This window comes from Myripristis murdjan, chromosome 19 (assembly GCF_902150065.1).
Source record: "Myripristis murdjan chromosome 19, fMyrMur1.1, whole genome shotgun sequence".
Taxonomy (NCBI): Eukaryota; Metazoa; Chordata; class Actinopteri; order Holocentriformes; family Holocentridae; genus Myripristis; species Myripristis murdjan.
In genome coordinates, this window is record NC_043998.1 from 6,598,765 (window position 1) to 6,618,264 (window position 19,500).

The 19,500-nt window shown below is 42.5% G+C and overlaps 1 protein-coding gene and 1 non-coding gene across 2 annotated transcripts; one reads left to right on the plus strand and one right to left on the minus strand.

Moving 5' to 3' along the window:
• The first annotated feature begins 235 nt into the window (after nt 1-235).
• Nucleotides 236-17,633, plus strand: LOC115377961 (plexin domain-containing protein 1-like). The gene is made up of 13 exons (XM_030078046.1): nt 236-525; nt 9,512-9,672; nt 11,542-11,685; nt 11,787-11,856; nt 13,103-13,225; nt 13,312-13,430; nt 13,571-13,670; nt 13,917-14,012; nt 14,114-14,195; nt 14,284-14,344; nt 14,421-14,544; nt 16,486-16,646; nt 16,880-17,633. Exons 1-13 carry the CDS (start codon nt 450-452, stop codon nt 17,003-17,005), a joined length of 1,443 nt encoding a protein of 480 aa, XP_029933906.1. The 5' UTR covers nt 236-449; the 3' UTR covers nt 17,006-17,633.
• Nucleotides 17,634-18,442: 809 nt separating this feature from the next.
• On the minus strand, nt 18,443-18,514 carry trnac-gca (transfer RNA cysteine (anticodon GCA)). The gene has a single exon. It is a non-coding gene; the product is annotated as a tRNA-Cys (tRNA).
• Between the last annotated feature and the right edge of the window lie 986 nt (nt 18,515-19,500).

Below are 19,500 nucleotides of genomic sequence, written 5' to 3' on the forward strand. Positions count from 1 at the left end.
AGAGAGAGGGAGAGAGAGAGAGAGAGAGAGAGAAGTGAAGAGTGAGGCTTGATTTGAAGGAGCAGAAAATTATGAGGTTGGACCGAGGGACGAGCAAAGAGAAAACACAGCCTCTGAATCTGCACCACTTCATCAGCTGTTTGTCAACTCTCTTATTGCCATGGATACATTATCCCAGAACTTCCTCTGAGGGACAAACAAGGACGTAAGGCAGAGAAGAAGAGGCAGGGAGAGAGGCAAGAGGAGAGAGAAAAGCAATAAACCTTGGTAGAAGTAGGGGAAAAAGCAGTGAGTGGGAGAGCAGAGGAAGGGAGAACGACGAAAGGTGGGGGAGTGGAGGAGCAGGCGCCCCTCTTGCAGTGAAGTGAGAGGATAAGCAGGGGAAAAGAAGAAGAGAGGAGCAGCGAAGAGTTGTGGAGGGAGAAGGAGGGAGAAGAAGTCAGCTGGACATGGGGCTTTGTGCGGTTCTCCTGATCTGTCTCTCCCAGGCAGAGCTGGGGAGAGTTTGGGCACAAGGGCAAACAGGTAAGACCTGCTTTCTGCTTCGATGGCAATGGCAAATACACACAGGTATGCAACTGTGCAATACACACTTTGACAGCATCTTTTGCACACGATAGTTTTCACTTGCCTGATTTCTGGGACGGTGAGGAGGAATATTATCTGACCTGAATTCTTTGCCATTAACTCTGGACGCAGGCCCTACTGCAAGACACAATACTATTTTGTCCATTTTGTTTGGTGGAATAGTGTGCGTTTATGTGTGCGTGTGTGTGTGTGTGTATGTGTGAGAGAGTGTAAGAGTGCGAGAGAGGCTAACAGGTCCCCTGACATTTATCAGTCTGAGTCAGAGGAAGCACATGAAAGGCTGTGTGGAGGATCGGATTTTCTAAGGATGCCATTCCAAAATCCTCCATATTCCTGCCTTGAAAAACAAATTGTCTGGTGTTCATTTGCTTGTGTGTTGGAAAACAGAAAATGAACGCGTGTGCAGGAATGAAGCATTGTTTTTTTTAAAAAAAGTAGCAAAAGTCAAATAATGGAGCACCGAATCTAGAATAATCGATGTCTCAGTTCGGAAAGAGTTTCCTGTTGTCCTTTCTCACTCTCTTCTCAGTCTCATCATCAGCTTTGGTCTGTGTGTGTGTGTGTGTGTGTGTGTGTGTGTGTGGGTGGGTGTGTGTGCATCTGCCTCGTCACCCACAGTGCAATAAATATACCTATAGTTGCTCCTTATGTCTTCTTTATGTGTATGCCTCTCTTCCTGCTCGTGCAAGTGTGTCTGTGCAAGTGTGTGTGTGTGTGTGTATGTCTGTGTATGCGCATGTATGTATTTTTGTTCTCCTTGGAGATGCATTATTTTTAGCCAGCCCCCGTTCTTCCTCTGCCGCTCCTCCTCCGACAATCAGCGGTGCTCCACTTTCTCTGGCCTCTCCTGTGGTCCCAGTTCCTCTGATCAGGGGCCCGGCTCTGCAGAGGACAACCCAACACAGCCTGTAGAAGGGCCCAGTTGGGGCAACACACTCCTAACATATGCCTGACAAAATGGGGACTTGATTTGAGGACTCCGTGTCCAGCAGAAAGTCCATATTCACCTCCACCCCTGCGTGCACTGTCGGGTCTCCCCTGCCTCTGTGTCTGATTCCCAGGGTTAGGTTTGAGTTCTCAGCTGCAACTCTATACATTAGTCTGCGTATCTTCACATGTCCAACATTTAGCCCTATTCCCCGAGTATGACAGCTTCATGTGATTGTTATCAGCTTGACGTGGGGTGCGGAAATGTGAACTGGGATTTACTGTGAACGTGTGTGATCGTCCAAACTGTTATCTCTACGTTTACCATGTTCCCAGCCTTTCTCTCCCACGCAGTGCACAAAACCTGGAGGAGGGTCCCCAATTACGGTGGAAAAAGAGAATGAGCTAACAAGACCCTCCCGGTGTCCCCTCCTTGGCTTCTTCGGTCGTCCATCTGAATTTGAACAGGGAAAGGCGACTTGTTAATGGTCCCAGCGGAGTCTTTTCAATAGCTTGATTGAACATTGCCCGCAAGAGCTCCATTATTCATCGTTTATTGCCCTTGCTCTCTCCCCGGGGAAATATATTCTGCAGCAACCCGAGGCAGCAAATCAGAAACTCTTAATCTGGTGAAACCCAACGTGCCAAAAATGTAACCAAAATTTGTCCAAATAAGTGTTGTCATGTGTCACGTATTTTTGGAAAATAGTCAACTATCCGGTCAACCACAATAATCTTATTTCATGTCATTTTTACTTATGCAATATTTCAGGGCGAGTAATGTTTGAAGTCTTTTAGAAGCTGCATTTGCCACCGTCCAAACATCAGATCCTGCCTGTTAGAAAGAAATCATTCGCCATCCTTGCATGTCAATGATCAGCATCACTGGACCTCATGCACAGACCGACCTGCACAAATGTTGCACCCCAGGGTCACATGTACAAGACACACTCCATATCCCGCGTCTGCACGTGTAGTTGCCGGCTTGAGCTTCCCCTGTACATGATGAAGAGCCTGTTGTGAGCCTCATTAGCACAAGTTAGGATCCTAATGTGCCTGCTGCATGAGCTCCACATCAAGTGACCAATCAACCGAATCAGGATCCCCATTCTCTGAGTAGGACTGAGCACGTCGTTTGTTACTATGCAAATGTGTCCTCATCTCAGCTGCATGCAATTTTATAATATTATCTAGCCTTGCAGGTGGATAAAATGACTCTGACATTGAAAGAAGGCATAAATATTGTGTGTCAAACCTCCTTATTGGCATGAGGAACATGAAGACTGAGTGTGAGGGCGCATGGCGAGGGATGGGCCCCCCTTGTGAATTCCGTTGTTTCTTGTAGGCACACCAAAAATGAAATAATGTGTTTCCTGGAGTTGTGATGTTTTATGTGGCCTCAGGCCCAGTATAGTATGTAGGACGTTTGAAATTGCTTGACTTTTAGGCAAGGCTCCTTTAATGAAATGTCATCTCATGCTTGGTCACACAAGCTTGTGAAAATCGGAGACGTGGTCGCTACCTGAGCAGTTTTCAGGCGATGCACAGCATGCACTGCAAAAGCCTCCATCTTGTCAAGCCATTTTGTCTCATGTTCACAGTGTGTTTTTTTTTTTTTTTGTTTTTTTTTAAACAAGCAAGAAAAAAAAATCTGCCAGTGGAATGAGATAACCCGATGGTTTCCAATGAAGTTCCTCTTGTTTAAGGAATTTGTCTGGGAACAAGTATAAATATTTTGAAACAAATCAGAATAAGGCAGAAAATGACCCCTGATTCAAGAAAAGTCTTGGAACAAGTTGCATCAGCATTGGATAAACGTGGGATTATCTCATCACATTGGCAGATTTTTTTTTTTTTCACTTGTTTTAAGAACAAGATTTTAAACCTGAATATGAGAGTGAAGGACTTGTTATTTTTGCAGTGGAAATTGAATACAAGTGTGTGTGTGTGTGTGTGTGCAGCTATCAGTTCCAATACAAAGTTATGTACCTGCTGTAGGAATGAATTGAATTGCAACCTCCTAGCAGCTGTGAGAGTTATTGTCTTAAAGGAGCAGGGAAGCTAGCTGTGGGAGTAAAGTGAAGACAACTTGTTCCACGCTGATGAATTATGGCCTCGGTTTGATGAAAATATTACTTTGATCTAAATCATGACAGGCTGTATTGATCAATAGCCTGTGTGGGCCCGAAGTAACAGAGAAATGACCTAGATGAGCTAAAAATTCCACAGCACCATTATTTTCCCCTTAGACCCATTCTAGGTTGTCACAAAGAGACAATCATCTGAGGCTTGATTGTTTTGTTTTGTTTTGTTTTTGTTTTACAGCATAGCTATGCAGTCCAGCTCTGGTCTCCTACAGACAACAGATCACAAATCTGCCCCAGGGCTAAGAATTTCTAACTCATCATGCAAATGTGGCATTAACCAACCACAGAAGCTCAATTATCCAGACCTCATATTTTTTAATCTGAAAGAGCACGATACAAACGATATGCAGTGTGGGAAAATGTGTTTTCTTCAACAGCCAGGCGGATGGAGCTGACTGGTTAGCACATAAAAGGGAATTAAAATAGTTTCAGTTATTTTATTACACAGCGTATACTTTAGCTATGTGCATGCAAGGGTCATTTGTTGAATCAACTTTGACCTGTTACTTCAAAATGTGTTTCAGACCTTTTAACAGAGGGATTCAAACAAGTGAGGGGCTGCTGTGTTTCAATGTGCTAAAATTATATTTATAAATATTCTATAAATAACACAGCCATGAAGAACAAAAAAAAAAAAAAAAAAATGAAGTACAGCTAGTAATCCCCATCTGACAACCAGAACTGAACTGGATGTGAACTCCAAATTGAAAACAGAATAGAAACAACAAGTAAACACAAAAGAAAAATGCCGTCGCAGAGCAGGATTTTAAAAAATCAGTCATTTCCTAAAACCCTCAGCATAATCCATTCATTCAAATTTATATGTAATCCATATTTTATTCTCTTCCATTTTTGGGGCCTTATCAGTCCAGCTGCCTGTGTTTGTGATTGTGTGCTATGGTTACAGCTGTTCTGGTGGGTGTCAGGTGCCAAAATGGCTGCCTCCCACACCATAAGCTCCAGGCTGTTTTTAATATAGATCACCCTGTAAAACCCATCCACTATAAAACCGTGGTGCTAAATTGCAACTACACAGACAGACGCACATAGCAATGACCTTAGCTAGTGATTACTGCTCTGCTAATGTTATTTTTGCTGGAAGACTGCAGGTGTTCTGGTAATCCCCATATTGACACTGCCCATGTCTCATCTCCAATAGCACACAAATTGGAAAACTGCATGGCCAAGACCTTGCTTGTATCTTGAGACTTTAATCATCGCTCTCTCCCTTCTGCGCTCTAAACTCTGGACTGTAGCTACATAATGGTGCACTCTTTTCAGCGTGACTGTGTTGCTGTTTTCATGGAGCCGAGACATTGGCCTTTTGTTCTCTTGTATTAGGATCACACATAAACTCATTCCCAAATAAGTGCATTTGTCCATTCCCTGAGCGTATCTTTACCTCGGCTGTGAAACATCTGCGCAGTTGATTCAGAATCATCACCCAGCGAGAGGTTCTTTTCGAGAGAAATCGATCATCCGGTGGACTTTATCCACCAAAAGCCGAACAGACTGAAAGACCATCAGCTGCCGTCTCAATGGAAGAACATGGCTTTATTGGCTTCCATACCTGTCTAGTCTTTATCTCATGTTGCTGTCTAGCTTTCATAGGCGGCTTTCAAATAGTAACCAATTCCCTTTCCTTGACAACTGTCGTAAACCTTTAGCGGTGAGGTCAGTGAAAAATTACAAGTAAAGGAAGGATTTCAGACAGTTTGGATGCAGCTCAAAGTCAAAAATGAGAAATGGAAGAAGCCAATGCAGCTATGTTTCAGGAGAGAGAGATCAGGAGGAAGAAAGGGAGGAGGGAGAGACAATGATGGAAGGAATGAATGAATGCAATTTTCACGTCCATAGCATACACGTGGCTGAAAATGCTTGCCCTAGTTTAGCTCCCTCCTACGTGATTCCCAGCGCCCACTTGATTTGCAAGGTGGTTGCTGCAATGCAGACGCTTCTGGAGGCAGCAGATAGAGTGGACACCGCTGCCACGCCGGTGCCATCGCCTCAAAACTTCTGATGCGACAGGGTTATGTCACCATAGCCTCAGGACAGCTGTGCATTGTATTGCCAAGGTTGGGGGTTTCATAGGCACTCAGGCCAGCCGTCCTCAAATGCACTTCTGGTGCCACAGGATAGTTTAGACTAACCTCTTAAACTCTGGTTTTCCCTTAACTTTCCTCTTAAGAAGCTTCCAACGTAGAAAACAGATTTTTTTCCATATAGTGCAACAATGTCATATACATATTCTGCTTATATTGAGTGAAATATTAAAAACCAAGATGCAGTTATATAAAACAGAAAATATGAAGATGTCTGGTGCATCATTTTATACACATTTCCTGTAATTCAGAAGGACATATTTGGCATCTTTGGCAATCTGTGGATCTCTACTAGAATGTCAAATAAAAGTTTGTGGGTTCAAACAACATTTGTCCATGCAGCAGTGACAAACCCATCAATTCCAATGGGAAGGGCAGAGCTGAAGAGGTTAAATAGCAGTGGAAGTGTATACTAAAATCATCCTGGTCAGCCTTCACATCAGCTCAGTTCAGTGTTGAGCCTATCCCAAAGAAAGAAAACGACATTCTGCAGATGCTTTTGGGTGTAAATTGGCGTTCTGGCGGTACCTTGGCAGCAAATAGGAATGGTCTGTATTTAGAGCTCCGAATTCGTCCCTTATAGGAGAGGGAGCATCAGATTAGAGTGAATATTTACCACAGACCAAGTGCCACATGGCAGTTATTTGCAAGCTACCTGCTATTCACCACCGGTGAATTAGTCACATCTGCCATCTGAGCCTTTGAATTTTTGGGCCCTGGTTCAATACAACCAGGGTGTTTTTCCTGCACAAGTCTTCACATTCCCTGCACAGCTTCCACGTGCACATGGGCCTGGCATTCCTGCTGCTATTGTGATTAGCTGAATTCACGGATGCACTAAGTCCTCGTGCTAGGTATTTCCCTTCTTCAAAACACCTTTGAGGCCTTTATCAGGTGACATCCAGGTCCACATCTACCCAGGACAACTGGGTTAGTGGTGAAAGATGTTCTGGCACTGAAAGAAAAAGATTGCTTGCTCTATATTTTGAAGGTTTTTTAACATCTTATGAGGTAGCCAAAACAAACAGTCTTGACAATTTAAAGGAACAATTCACCCAAAATACAAATAAAGGTATTTTTTCCCCCTAAATGCAGTCTATCCATCCAGACCTTTTCTGTGTTGTTTGGTAAGGATTCCAGTCTACCATGATCTGCCCTGTCTCCCACACAATAGGGCTGGGTGGATATATTTTTGTGGAGCTCAAACTGTCAAAAATTTACATGTGAAAAACTCATCAACAACATCTCACTGACCTTTCTATAAACAATTAAATGGATACTACAACCGTCTGGGGCAAAGAATTTCTTTGGGAATATTTTCCTACCAAAGAACAAGTGCAAACTGTATCTTTCCACTTCTAATTTGTACTTGTTGGCGGCGGATAGATATAGTTTGCAGGTGTTCTTTGGCAGGAAATAGTTCTCTATGAAACACTTTGCACCTGAAGGCTGTGGCTTATGGTAGGTATCCATGCATTTAAATGTAAACCTGTATATTGTTACAGAGGTATGTATGGGTTAAGCTGTGTGTGAGTGTGTGTGACATGGAGTGTGTGTTTGTGTGCATGTTCCCAAATGCACAAAAGCACTTGCACGTCTCGGTGTGCAAGCTAAAGGCAGATTTGTGATTGAGGTCACTCCTCAGGGACTTGTATGTATATACCCTGGCCACCGACGTGCCGGCCCTGATTGGCCACTTCCAGCGTTACTCCTCCTCCTCCTCGTCAAACCTCCTCTCCACTTCCTCCCTCTGCTGCCTGGTACCTCTTCAGCTGTTTAGGGGCGATACTCACAGCCAAATTGACCCATTTAGGAGCCTCTCATTCTGAAGCTGTGGAAATAGCTTCCACTGCACCGTAATCAAACAAGATTCCTCATTAGAGCCACCTCCCTTGTGTGTGTGATGCCCTCTCTCCATTTCGTTCTCTTGTCCCATTTCTTTAAATTTTGAGTGTCTCTTTTTTCATTCTCTCTTCCTCGTTGTCTCTTTGCTTCCCCAATTACAGAAAATCCACTCAATTTGCTCTTCACTTTCTATGCAGCGAGTGCCCCCCGCTGGAGCTCAACCGCAGGACTAAAACCTGGAGCCAAGCCAAACTCAAATTCCAAACAATTTCTCTCCTAAGTATGGACCATACTTATGGGCTTTAGTTTTGTGTGAGCCTGAATGTGGCTGCTTTTTAAAATCATTGTAATTTCCGGAGAGCATTTTCCAATAATTTTTTTCTACTCAAGAAACCCCCCCGAGCCCCAGAGATTAAGTGAGAAATTCAGCCTGTCTGACTCAATCAAGTCCAGTCAGGTCGAAGCATAAATTAAACATCAGCCTCTGACCCGTCTTCCCTGTCCAGCCATTAGCTCATGGCGTGAATCCAGCTCTCAGCAGACATAACAAGAGTCAATTACAGGATTTTTCGACAAATCCTCTGTTTGATTTCCAGAATAATAACTTGTATCACCTCGCTCATCTAGGCTTCGGACACAGAGAGAAAGGGCTCCACCCCAGATTGGCTCTAGGCCTTTGCTCTCTTAAGATGACCGTGACATGCCATTACTTAATCACCCGATTCCATGAACTACAATCCACATAAAATCCAGACAGCAAGCTGGATTTATTCCGTCAACTTGCCGGTTTGCTTTAAGAAAACTGCAGAGACCCTCTGCCCCCCCGAATGATCAGCAATTCCTGCTGATCCAGCAGCTCTGTCAAGTGGTTAACTTGAAAAGTGCACAGGACAGTGAGTCACGAACCAGTTACGGTAAACTGAGAAATGTATTCCTTCTCAAGGGACGTGAATGTGAAAATACAAACATCGGCCTATGATTTCTTGAGCAGATGACGTGGAAACACATGCAATTCTATGTGGGTGTGCACAGACACACACACACACAGACACAGACACACACACACACAGACATAGACACACACACACACACACAGTGATGTACCCTGACACACACATTATACTCGCAGTGGGAATAGCTGGCAAATAAAGAGCAGTAACATCAAATGAAGCTCATATCGTCTTACACAATTACACCAGAATTCACTTTACAGGCAGCGAAAGTCCGGCCAAAACACATGTGCCACATTACCAGGCTCGAACGTTTGTAAAAAAAACAACAAAAAAAGGTAATAATGGTAATAATAACGACGGCCATGAGGCTGTATCACAGATGTAAACGTGCTAATGTGTGTTCCTCTCCTGTTATTGCCTGTTTTTTGTTTTTTTTGTTCCAGCCCCTTGATTTATTGCCTAAAGACTTCTAAACATTGATTTGATTTTCTGTGTACATGTCTGCCTGTTAATGACCCAGATTATGGTAACCAATAAAGAGCAAATGTTACCGCAGGCAAAGAACTGTTTAAAATCTCTGTAAGAATTTAGATTAAATCTGACCACATTGTATTCAAGTTTCCCTCAGACCCTTTTAAATCTAAGAAGAGAATCCAACACTTATGGTTTTCCCAAAGCACCCCATTACTATAAAAAGGCTGGAATCTAGAGTTTGGTGCTCTAATTCTTCAAGAAATGACGAAGAAAGTGCATAGAAGTTGATTGATTGCTCCAGCAAAACATTATTACAGCAAAACATTAGGAAAACATGGCAATAAAAAACTCAGGAGACGTGTGCTTGCTCACTGAGTCAGTCGCCCCATTGTGAAACAAGGTCTTGGTTTCTCCACGGAGCCCGCAAAAAATGTTTTGGCGATGCTCAGTTACCATAATGCCTGTCTTGTTTTAGATGCACTGAACGGGACACCACTGCGAACAGATGCAGATCCGTCCGGTTTGCACAGAACCAGCAGGGACCAGCAGAGCCCACACAAACACAGAGTGGCCCGCAACACGCTGGGAGGAGGCGTTGCCATTGATACCCTGCCTGACAACATGACCCGCATCGTGGTAAGACCAGTGTCCTCTTATAACCAACCTAACGTTTGCGTATGGCTTACAGAGCTTCTTTATGTGCATTTCATATACTTGATTCCATTTAATTTAATAAACAGCTTTATTATCTGCCATTTTGCAGGCAAAAGGGAGAAATTTGTCTTTTGACATGTGCTGTTAAAACTTGGATTGAAGGGATAACAGAATGTATACTTGCAATAAATAAAAACACATTTGGAAGTACATTTACGTAATGAAAACGCATTTAAAATCATCATTGCATGCATCATTCTGCACAGGGGGTCACACAGGGTCATGAGCTCTCTTGTCAAAGTATGGAGGCTTGAAGTTAAAAAAAAAAAAAAAAAAATCAATAAAAATAAAAGCAGAACATCACAGCCATGATAAGGAAATGCAAAGAAGAGGTCAGTGCTGTTCGGTTTTTCTTTTGGATAGCAAAGACAGGTGGATTTGTCTGGTGCCATGTTTAATGCATTATCTTTTTAGTGGGTGTATGTGTGTGTGTTTGTAGCAGTGGGTGGTTGTGTGTGTGTGTGTGTGTGTGTATGATGTTTTCCTTTGTGTTTTATATAGCAGATTCCTCTTTCACTTGAATCGGCCTGAGTAAAATTTCCACCAAATAAATTGTGTTGCACTTTTTTTTCCCCCCTTCCCCTACAGTGCAAATTGAAAACAGACCACGGCCTTGTCCTGCCAACTTACAGTGTTTGCTTAAGTGTGGCTGTGCATGTGTGTATGCGTGTGTATGTGCGAGTGTGTGCTTGGGAATGACTCACTTGTGTTGGACAGGACCTCAAGTAGCCCTGCGCTGTGCGCTGCTGCTGCCTTTGTTTGGGTCTGATCCCGATTTGCTAGACCTTCGACCTATTTCCCGCTGGGGATCTCTCTCGCAAATCAGCATGAGGTGCTTCAACTGTGTGTGTGTATGCATGGGGGGAGTGTACGGGACCGAGAGACACCCCCACCCCACCCCATCTCCTACCCACCAAGAAACACAGGCTGGTGTCAGGGAGTGGAGATAGGGAGAAAAAGTGGGTCACTTGCTGTATATGGAGCATCCGGAGAGGCAGCGAGAGCACTGCATTTAACTGCTCCACTTTCTGAGCCCACACTAAACCCCAGAACCATTGCTCTCTGTCACCTTGAACCGTGGCATACATTAATAATGCCTTCAAGATTGGAAATCTGTTGGAAGACGCTCGTAGACCCTCAATGCCAATGCATTGTGTGTCATGTGTAAACAGCTCCCCCAGCTGGAACAGTATGTCCAGAAATAGAGGAGCTCAATCCCCTGATGCTCTACTGTTGCTAACCCTGATGCTTATCTGGTCCACCGTCACAAAGACACCTGATCATGTTAAGACAATAAAGCTTAAAATGTAAATTGAATCTATAAATAAGTTGATTTCAGGTTAATGAAACTAACCTTACCTACCTGCACTGCAAATATACTCATCTTAACAAGTTATTTTGTCTCATAGTCAGTGTTCAAATTTTGTTCTTCTTCAAACAAGTAATAAAAACGGCCTGTGTGATGAGATAATCCCACTTGTTTCCAGTGCTGTTCAACTTGTTTCCATAATTTTCTCAAATCAAGTGTCACTTTCTTGATACTAGTTGGGCTGCTCTGCCTTTTTTTCCAACATATTTTCAATATACTTTCCTGCATTGTTCCTGCACTGGAAACAAGTGGGATTATCTCATCCTACTGTCAGACGTTTTCAGCTGTTTTAAGAAAAACAAGATTGTAATGCTTTACAGGACACTGAATGACGTGTTGAGATGGAGATGTTTTGCAGTGTGACCATGTATCATGCTTTGGTGAAAACTTCCCTGTCCTAACTGGTGCCCTCTTTCTCTCAGGAGGACTCCCAGAGGTATTACAGATGGCAGAGTTTTGGTCCAAGGGACAGACGAACAGAGGACTTGTGGGTAGATCTAAGCACCCTGCAGCAGGGCCAAGTCAGAATCCACGGCATACTGTCCAATACACACCGACAGGCAGCGGTGAGATGAGTGCACACACACACACACACACACACACACACACACACACACTGGTCCACTTTGTCACCCAGCCATATCTGACATTGTGGTCTTTTTTCTAGAGGGTGGCACTTTCATTTGATTTCCCCTTTTATGGACACTACCTGAGACAAATCACCATAGCAACTGGTGGTAAGCTTTACCTTGTCTTACTTGTCAAAGTAACAAATCACATTAACTTGGGTTTCCCATCAGGAAACCGAATGTCAACCAGTGAGTTGAAGGAGACTTTGCCCTAGCCTGGGGGGATATTCAGGCACACAAGGCTATACTAGATCTAGTTAATTGTAAATGCCTTCTACTTTCTGATACTTCTAATTGCTTAAAGACTTGCTATACATGTCCTAAATTCTCTAATATGTGTAACATAATTTTTCACCCTAAGAGAATCATTCTGCAAGAGAGAGTTATTTGTGGATTCCCCATTCCTGCTTCAGCTCCAGATAAATGGTATGCTAATGGCTATGGAAGGGGTGTTTGATGAAAATTTGATATTCAGGTTCACAAAAAAAAAAAAAAAAAAACAACTTGTAAAATTAATTGATTCCTTTCTTTTTTTTTTCTAGAGCACAGCCTTTTTGAATTAAGCAGTACTGGGTCATGTTTTGTGTTATCCCTTAGCTGTGTAACTCTTAATGAGCAGTGGATTAGATATAAGCCTTTATTGTTTTTATTTACTTTATTACTTTATTTGCTTTATTGTCTACCAACTGTTGTCCTTCCACATAAATTAAATCCAACACAGTCAGCCAATCAGTCCACCGCAACAAAATCAGTCTTATTACGGTTTATTCTTGGGTAGACATCTCCCGGGGAAACTATATTCCAGGTAGCAGATGAAAATTTGAAGATGCACACGCTGCAAATATGAAAGAGCATTCTGTTACACCGTGGTTTATTCCTGTATTACATGTTTCTCTCAGTGGGTCATGATTATAAAAATAGTGACGCTTGTAGAGTGTGACTGAGCAGAAAAACTCGTACAAGTAACAGGTGTAGAGGTTCATGAATTTTAAAGGAAAATCTCAACTTTCTCATACAGGCAAGACAGATCAATTTTCTTTAAATGGCAGGGTCCTCCAACCTCAAGGACTGGAGGCCTTGAGGTTGATATTAGGATGCTGAGGAGCCTTTGGCTGACAAGTCCATAAATCAGTCAATCCCACAAGGACATCCCCTCGCTGAAAGTGAGACATAGAAATGAAAAATGAATAGTTAGTGTCTGCTCATGCACGTCTGGTCTTCTTTTAATCACCTTGCTTCAATGTCAGCAATAACAATGACCTAGAGGTAAAACGAGGAATCAGTTTGGGTCAAAGAGGTTGCTGCTTTCTTTTGTGTCTTTAACATTTGATCCTTTGCTCTGGATCTTTCCCAGGGTTCATCTTCACGGGGGAGATTACTCATCGAATGCTGACCGCCACACAGTACATTGCTCCCCTCATGGCAAACTTCGACCCCAGTTTCTCCAAAAACTCAACAGTGAGGTACATGGACAATGGTGAGTGGGATGTTTCTGGTGAGGGTGGGTTATAGTCTGGAGCTCCTCGTTATCTTTGACCACCCTCTGTGTCCCGCCCTGCTCAGGTAATCTGTTTGTGGTGCAGTGGGACAAAGTGCGGCTTCAGGGTCGGGAAGCTGAAGGACCTTTTACTTTCCAGGCAGTCCTCCACGGCAATGGGACTATTGTTTTCAACTACAGAGTTGTACGTTGTGGATTTCGACTAACTGTTCTTCATCAATCCATACTTGTATTTTCCAATCAGACAAGAAAAAAATGAAACCAATCGTTAGCTTTAATGTAAGCCTTAACCATGGTAAAACAACCTCTCCTCTTTCCTCACAGGTTCCTTTACCAGTGGAGAAAATAAACTCCACAGAGCACCCGGTGAAGGTGGGACTATCTGATGCTTTCATGGCCCTCCTCCCCTCCTCCCAGTTCTCAGGTCAGTTCACTGAGAGCACATGTACTTTTCTCACTTCCTCTTCAACAGATGTGGGTTAGCACGACTGACCTCAAAACCATCAAAATATATCTCTGCATGACTGTGACTCATCGTCAAACACCAGTGCTTAATTTTTGACAGCACTGGGTCGTCTGCAGAATAATGAAATCGCAAAAGAGAAACATTTTCTTAGAACGCAGCAACAGAGTTTGCAGAAACACTGACATTTTGTATTTGTCTTGACAGATGCCAAGCGACGTACTATCTACGAATATCACCGTGTTGAGATCGACACCACAAAGATTGTTACCAGATCTGCTTTCGAGTTCATACCGCTGCCCAGTAAGTATGCGTGTAGGCATGCCAGTACCATGACACACAAATCTATTCTCGCTCTTCACTCTCACCTTCATAACTTCAGAACATTTTTCTGATTCCTCCAGCCTGTCTTCAGCACACGTCCTGTGAACTCTGCCTGACATCCAACTGGACGACCGGCTGCGGCTGGTGCAACACACTTCAACGGTAGGATGAAACTGTCATAATGCATAAAGTGTTTATCATGCAACAAAGCCTCTGACTGTTCGGCCTTTGTTATTCTTTTGTATTTCAGATGCTCTGATGGAATTGACCGCTACAGACAAGAGTGGCTGGATTACAACTGTCCTGAAGAGGTGAGCTGAGGAAGCGAGAACTGAGCAACACCCATGCATACATTTAGAACTAAATGCATTACTTTATGTGTCGTAGGCAAAGGGCACATGTGAGGACTACAACCCGGGGGGAACTGAGGGATCCGTGGGGTCCTTCAACAACTCTTCCCCAGGTCCCACTCCCTCCTCAGCAGAGCTTGAAGATCATCCCGTCACTGAGGGTAAGATTTGCTCTGAACCAGACAGCTGGGGAAGGGTAGAGCCAAGGTAGGTAGAACTGAACGTCTTTACTGAGAAAAAAAAATGAAAGAACAGAAAGAAAGGAAGAAAAATAGCTGCAAGTCTGTCTCTAAATATCCTACAACCAGCTAGGACTTGGACATGATGCATCTCTGAACTTCCCTGGGCAAAGTGTTGCATAAATGTCCAAATATCAAACCTTTCACTACACGGTGCACTCAAACCAAGTCACTTTAGGCAAAAACACCCACAGGTGTGTGAAGTGAGAAGGCTTTGTCTTTTAAAGTACAGCTAGGTGCAATACATACACAAACATTTTACAATGTATTGAGAAGTTGTGGTTATTCTTCTCTGAAAGGTATTTTAAGATAGAAAGATTTGTTTCCATTAAATTCTGAGGCTTGCTGAGTACAAATGCGGAGAAGTATTTAGTGCATACACACTGGTGTGGTGGCATGAAATTTACAATCAGGCATTTACACGCCTAATTTTCTCCTACTGAGTGCATCACTCAAGGGAATCCTGCTTGTTTTCCACTAGGCTGACATTTCAAGCAGGGTTGGTTGCATTTAGAATAAATTAGTCTTAATAAGAGTATTTTACCTTATAATGTTCAAGGCAGATAATAAAGTACTACCAACAAATCTACAAAAAATGTTTACTCTTATAGAGAATGAAGGAAGAAGGAAGAGTCATTTTAACCATCAATTTGCAAGGACAACATTAAAACAAATGTGTACTTCAGTGGTGGGAGTGAAACTCTGGCACTCCCTCCATAATGAGTTAAAGCATTGTAAAAATATATTTCAGTTAAAAAAGGCATTCAAAGAGAGAACGATGAAGTTGTATGAGCACTCACAGAAAGAGAAAAAGCAGGGTATTTTTCTGTTATTGTTTTGTTTCATTGCTGCAGATGGGAGGCATCCTTCTATTTGTTTGTTGTTTATTTATGTGCAAGGGGGGCAGAAAACATAAGATTTATCTTCATTCTGCTTCTTTTCGGTATGGCCATATGTAAATAGTCTCAATGCTGTAAATTTTCTTTTGGAAACTCATACCATGTACGAAACAAATAAACTTGAACTTGAACTTGAACTTGAAATAATCAGCAATATGGAACAAAGCTATATGTTTTGCTCTCTGTGCTTTCCATCTGCTACATTAGTGTTGCATTGCTTCACTTCTGAAGTAAAAGCAGAGGTTAACGCCATGCATGTCTGTTGCTGAAATTATTCTGGATGACTGTCTTGTCCTGTCTTGTTTGTCTCCCTCCGATCATCTCGTTCTTCCGCACGACAACACTCTCTTTTATCCACAGATGACACCAAACTACACATTAACTACCGTGGCGGTGGTGAGTAGGCTAGCCAGCAAGCTCTTCTAATAATTCAGCACAATGTCCCCAATCGGTTATGTGTGTTTTGAATGGTGATGACAGTAATAATGAAGAACAGAGACAAGTTTTCCTCTGATGATGACCCTCGCTGAGTCTCCCGGTTTTAATTTCTGTGGTGTCCCATTGTGTTCGTGTTGTGAATTTGTGGCTTCGCGATCATAGTTTTCCAGCTTCTTGTCTTCTCTTGTTTTACTGTCCAAAAATTTAATTTATACTGTGCACTAAAGTAAACAGACATTTTCTTATACCTTTATCCACCCAGGTAATGTTTTCCTGCGCATGAATGTATGCTGTTCCTCAGCAATACACTGCATCACACTCACATAGTCCTGCTCATTCCAGGTGCCTTGCTCAAGGGCACTATAGCAGTAATTAGTAATGAAGTGGAGAGATGTTTCTATTCACCTCCATTTTTTTATTTGTATCCCAGCTAGTTTGGGAACACAAATCAGCAACCCATTCAGTCAGTTATGTGCAGAATCGCTGTAATAAGAAGAACAACAATCTCTCTTTTCCTTCCTCTAAGACTTACAGACAGGCCCTCCAAACCACACAGGGATAACAGAGAACACAGCCATCATAGCGGGCGTAGTGGCTGCCCTGGTCCTGCTTGTTGCCCTGACTCTACTGGCTGTCTACTACATCAACACACACCCCACAGTTGCTCCACCATTCTACCTCATGCAGGTGAGCACAGTAACTCAGACCTGGCTGTAGCTATGCCACAGGTAGCCTGATGCATTGCATACCTGTGGTTTCGTAGCTCTAAAATTATAGCAAAAATATTCTAAGGAGTCAGCATGTTCTATATATAGCTAGCCCACATAAACACACACACTCATATTTCTGCAGAGAGTCTGGCACCTGGCTGGCCTTGGCTGCTATAACCTCCACCTAACTGCAGTGTTTGTTGTCCTCAGCGACGCACCAATAACTACTGGCCCTCTATGAAGTTCCGCAATCAAGGCTGCCACTCCAGTTACGCTGAGGTGGAGCTGGGAGGTCACGAAAAAGAGGGCTTCATCGAGGCTGAACAGTGCTGCTGAAGGGACTTCCAGAGCACAGTCAGACTGAGTGAGGGCACCATCTTGAGGACTGCAAAGGGATTACAAAAGGATCAGTATGGGCGACGGGGCCAGCCATTGGTGCAGAATGTCCATATTCCAACCTTGGTGGCTGGACAGTGTCTACTGTAACTGCTCTTGTAGCTCTTGCCAGCTTTCTCTGTGTCTCTTGCTCTTTGCTATCACACAAGGGATTCGCCACATTATCCGAGGGGCTGGAGGGTGGGGATGGTCCAAGAGGAAGCTGACTGTACAGGGTTGTTGAGAGCAAAATGTGTTACTGTCCAAAACCCACCAAGGCACGGGGATGTCAGGGAATGAAACTAACTAGCCTTCATACTGCAAACCAATGTACAGTTCAACTTCATTATGTGTTTTTTTGTTTGTTTGTTTGTTTGTTTTTATCCAGTTTATGGAGTTATTTTTGTTGGATGAAATGTCAAAGTGAGCAATGATTGGTTCATAAAATGCTATATCCATGCGGACTTCACTATAACAGATATTCAGCTATATAACTGATAGTGATAATAATGATCATCAACGTGAACTGTTATGGAATAACAGGAGCATTTGTTCTGATGAATTTTAGAGTCATTGAGTTATTTGATAAAGTTTTCTTTGGACCTTTCCGTTTAAACCTCTTCCAATAAAATTTTGTTTTCAGTTTTGATATTAACTGTTGTCCTCAAATTCTTACCACCGAGCTGAAGACAAACAGCGCTGACCTCATGGCCTACATGTTATAACCACTGAGTCTGAACTGGTGGTTGTCTGGGGTTATTATAAATACAAGTTCAGTTCAACATTATTTATTCCGCTGACATCAACACTGCCTTCAATAGAATTTCTTCCGTGTATGGCACAGTACCTGCTCGCTCCCAACAAAAATTTTGCATCCGCATATTTTGACTAAACAGCTAAATGAATGACACTTGATAATGACAATGAAATCAGTAGAGGCAAATCACACAGCTGTCAGGGAACATAGCTCTCAAAGTTTTTTTTTTTTTTTTTTTCTTTTTTTTAAGATGTGGTTTTGACAATAGACCTACATTTCTGGCGTTTGTTTCCACTTAAATGCCAAAATTTACAAAATAAATAAATATATAAATTCATTCATTCATTCATTAAAAAAAAAAAAAAAAAAAAAAAAAAACAGAATAATCTACAGTCGCTGGTGGAATTCACTTCTATTGCCTGGGGTAAATCGCACGAGTTTAGATGACGTTATATTCTAATGCTCTTACCACCAGCGAGTCTGGTCTTGTATTTCCTGTTTAGCAGGCGCCGCACAGCTCAGTATTTCCCTTGTGGATAACGGTTCGCTGTACGTTTGGGTACAACCGTATTATAGTTTCAGAAATAACAATATACTGTCACTGCAAGCAATTAAATTGACATTCGTGACGGAAGAAAATGAGGGGGCACCCGGATTTGAACCGGGGACCTCTTGATCTGCAGTCAAATGCTCTACCACTGAGCTATACCCCCGATACAGAAAGCGTCTATTAGCTTGCTACATGTAGATATATCTCCCTGTGAAATGTGGTCTATAATGTGACATTGTTTTATTTATTGATTCGTTTACCATTTGGATACAGCTGTGATACAATGTGCTTTGTAGATTATACACAATCGTGGCGTTTCATGTCGTTCTTGTAAAAGACCAGCCCGGCAGTTTCAATGCACCACAGTGGACAGCAGGGGGCACCAACTCTCTGACAACCTTGAACTATGTGCATCAGCTACTTTCTAATGACCATCAACCTACTTCTGACATAAAGATAGCATGTTTAATGCAGTTACTTGTCTTCAAGGCCGACTTGTAGGCTCTTGAGATTGAATGCACTATCCCTTTATCCCTAAACTGCTTAATGAAGGTTAATATTTCAAATACACTTTAGACACGTCACCCTGTCCTAAAAATATTTTTATATTGCCATGGTATTCCTAAAAAGATTTATATTGTGTCTGTCAGTGAACTGTGAATTTATGGTGACATTATGTCAGCCTATCTCAGCTAATGTCCCGTCGATGTGAATTCCTCCTGGGAATGAGGTTTTTGTTGTCCCGCCATGAAGAGTGCTCACAAAAGTCAGATTAATATTATTACAGTTCATTTACATAAGAGCTTTCTCGTGCCTGTCTTAGATTTTGTCTTGGTCCTCATCCTTATAAGGTTATTACGGATTCCCCTGATGCTGCCTTCAAATGCTCCTCGTAAACTTGTATAACGTTAATGCAAACGCCAATTGCAAGAAACAACAGGCCTACTAAAATAAATACGATTTAAACGTAAAAATAATGTGATTTTTTTTTTCTGCATAACTCGACACAGGAGTCCTTTGCGTTGCAACTACAGAATAACTATGAGCAAATGGAGACAGACATGCCTAATTGATGCTTTAATCAATCTAAACGAATGATTTTTATGCATATCACCCTTTCTGTCACTTGCTGTCAAGGCTCCCCTGCTC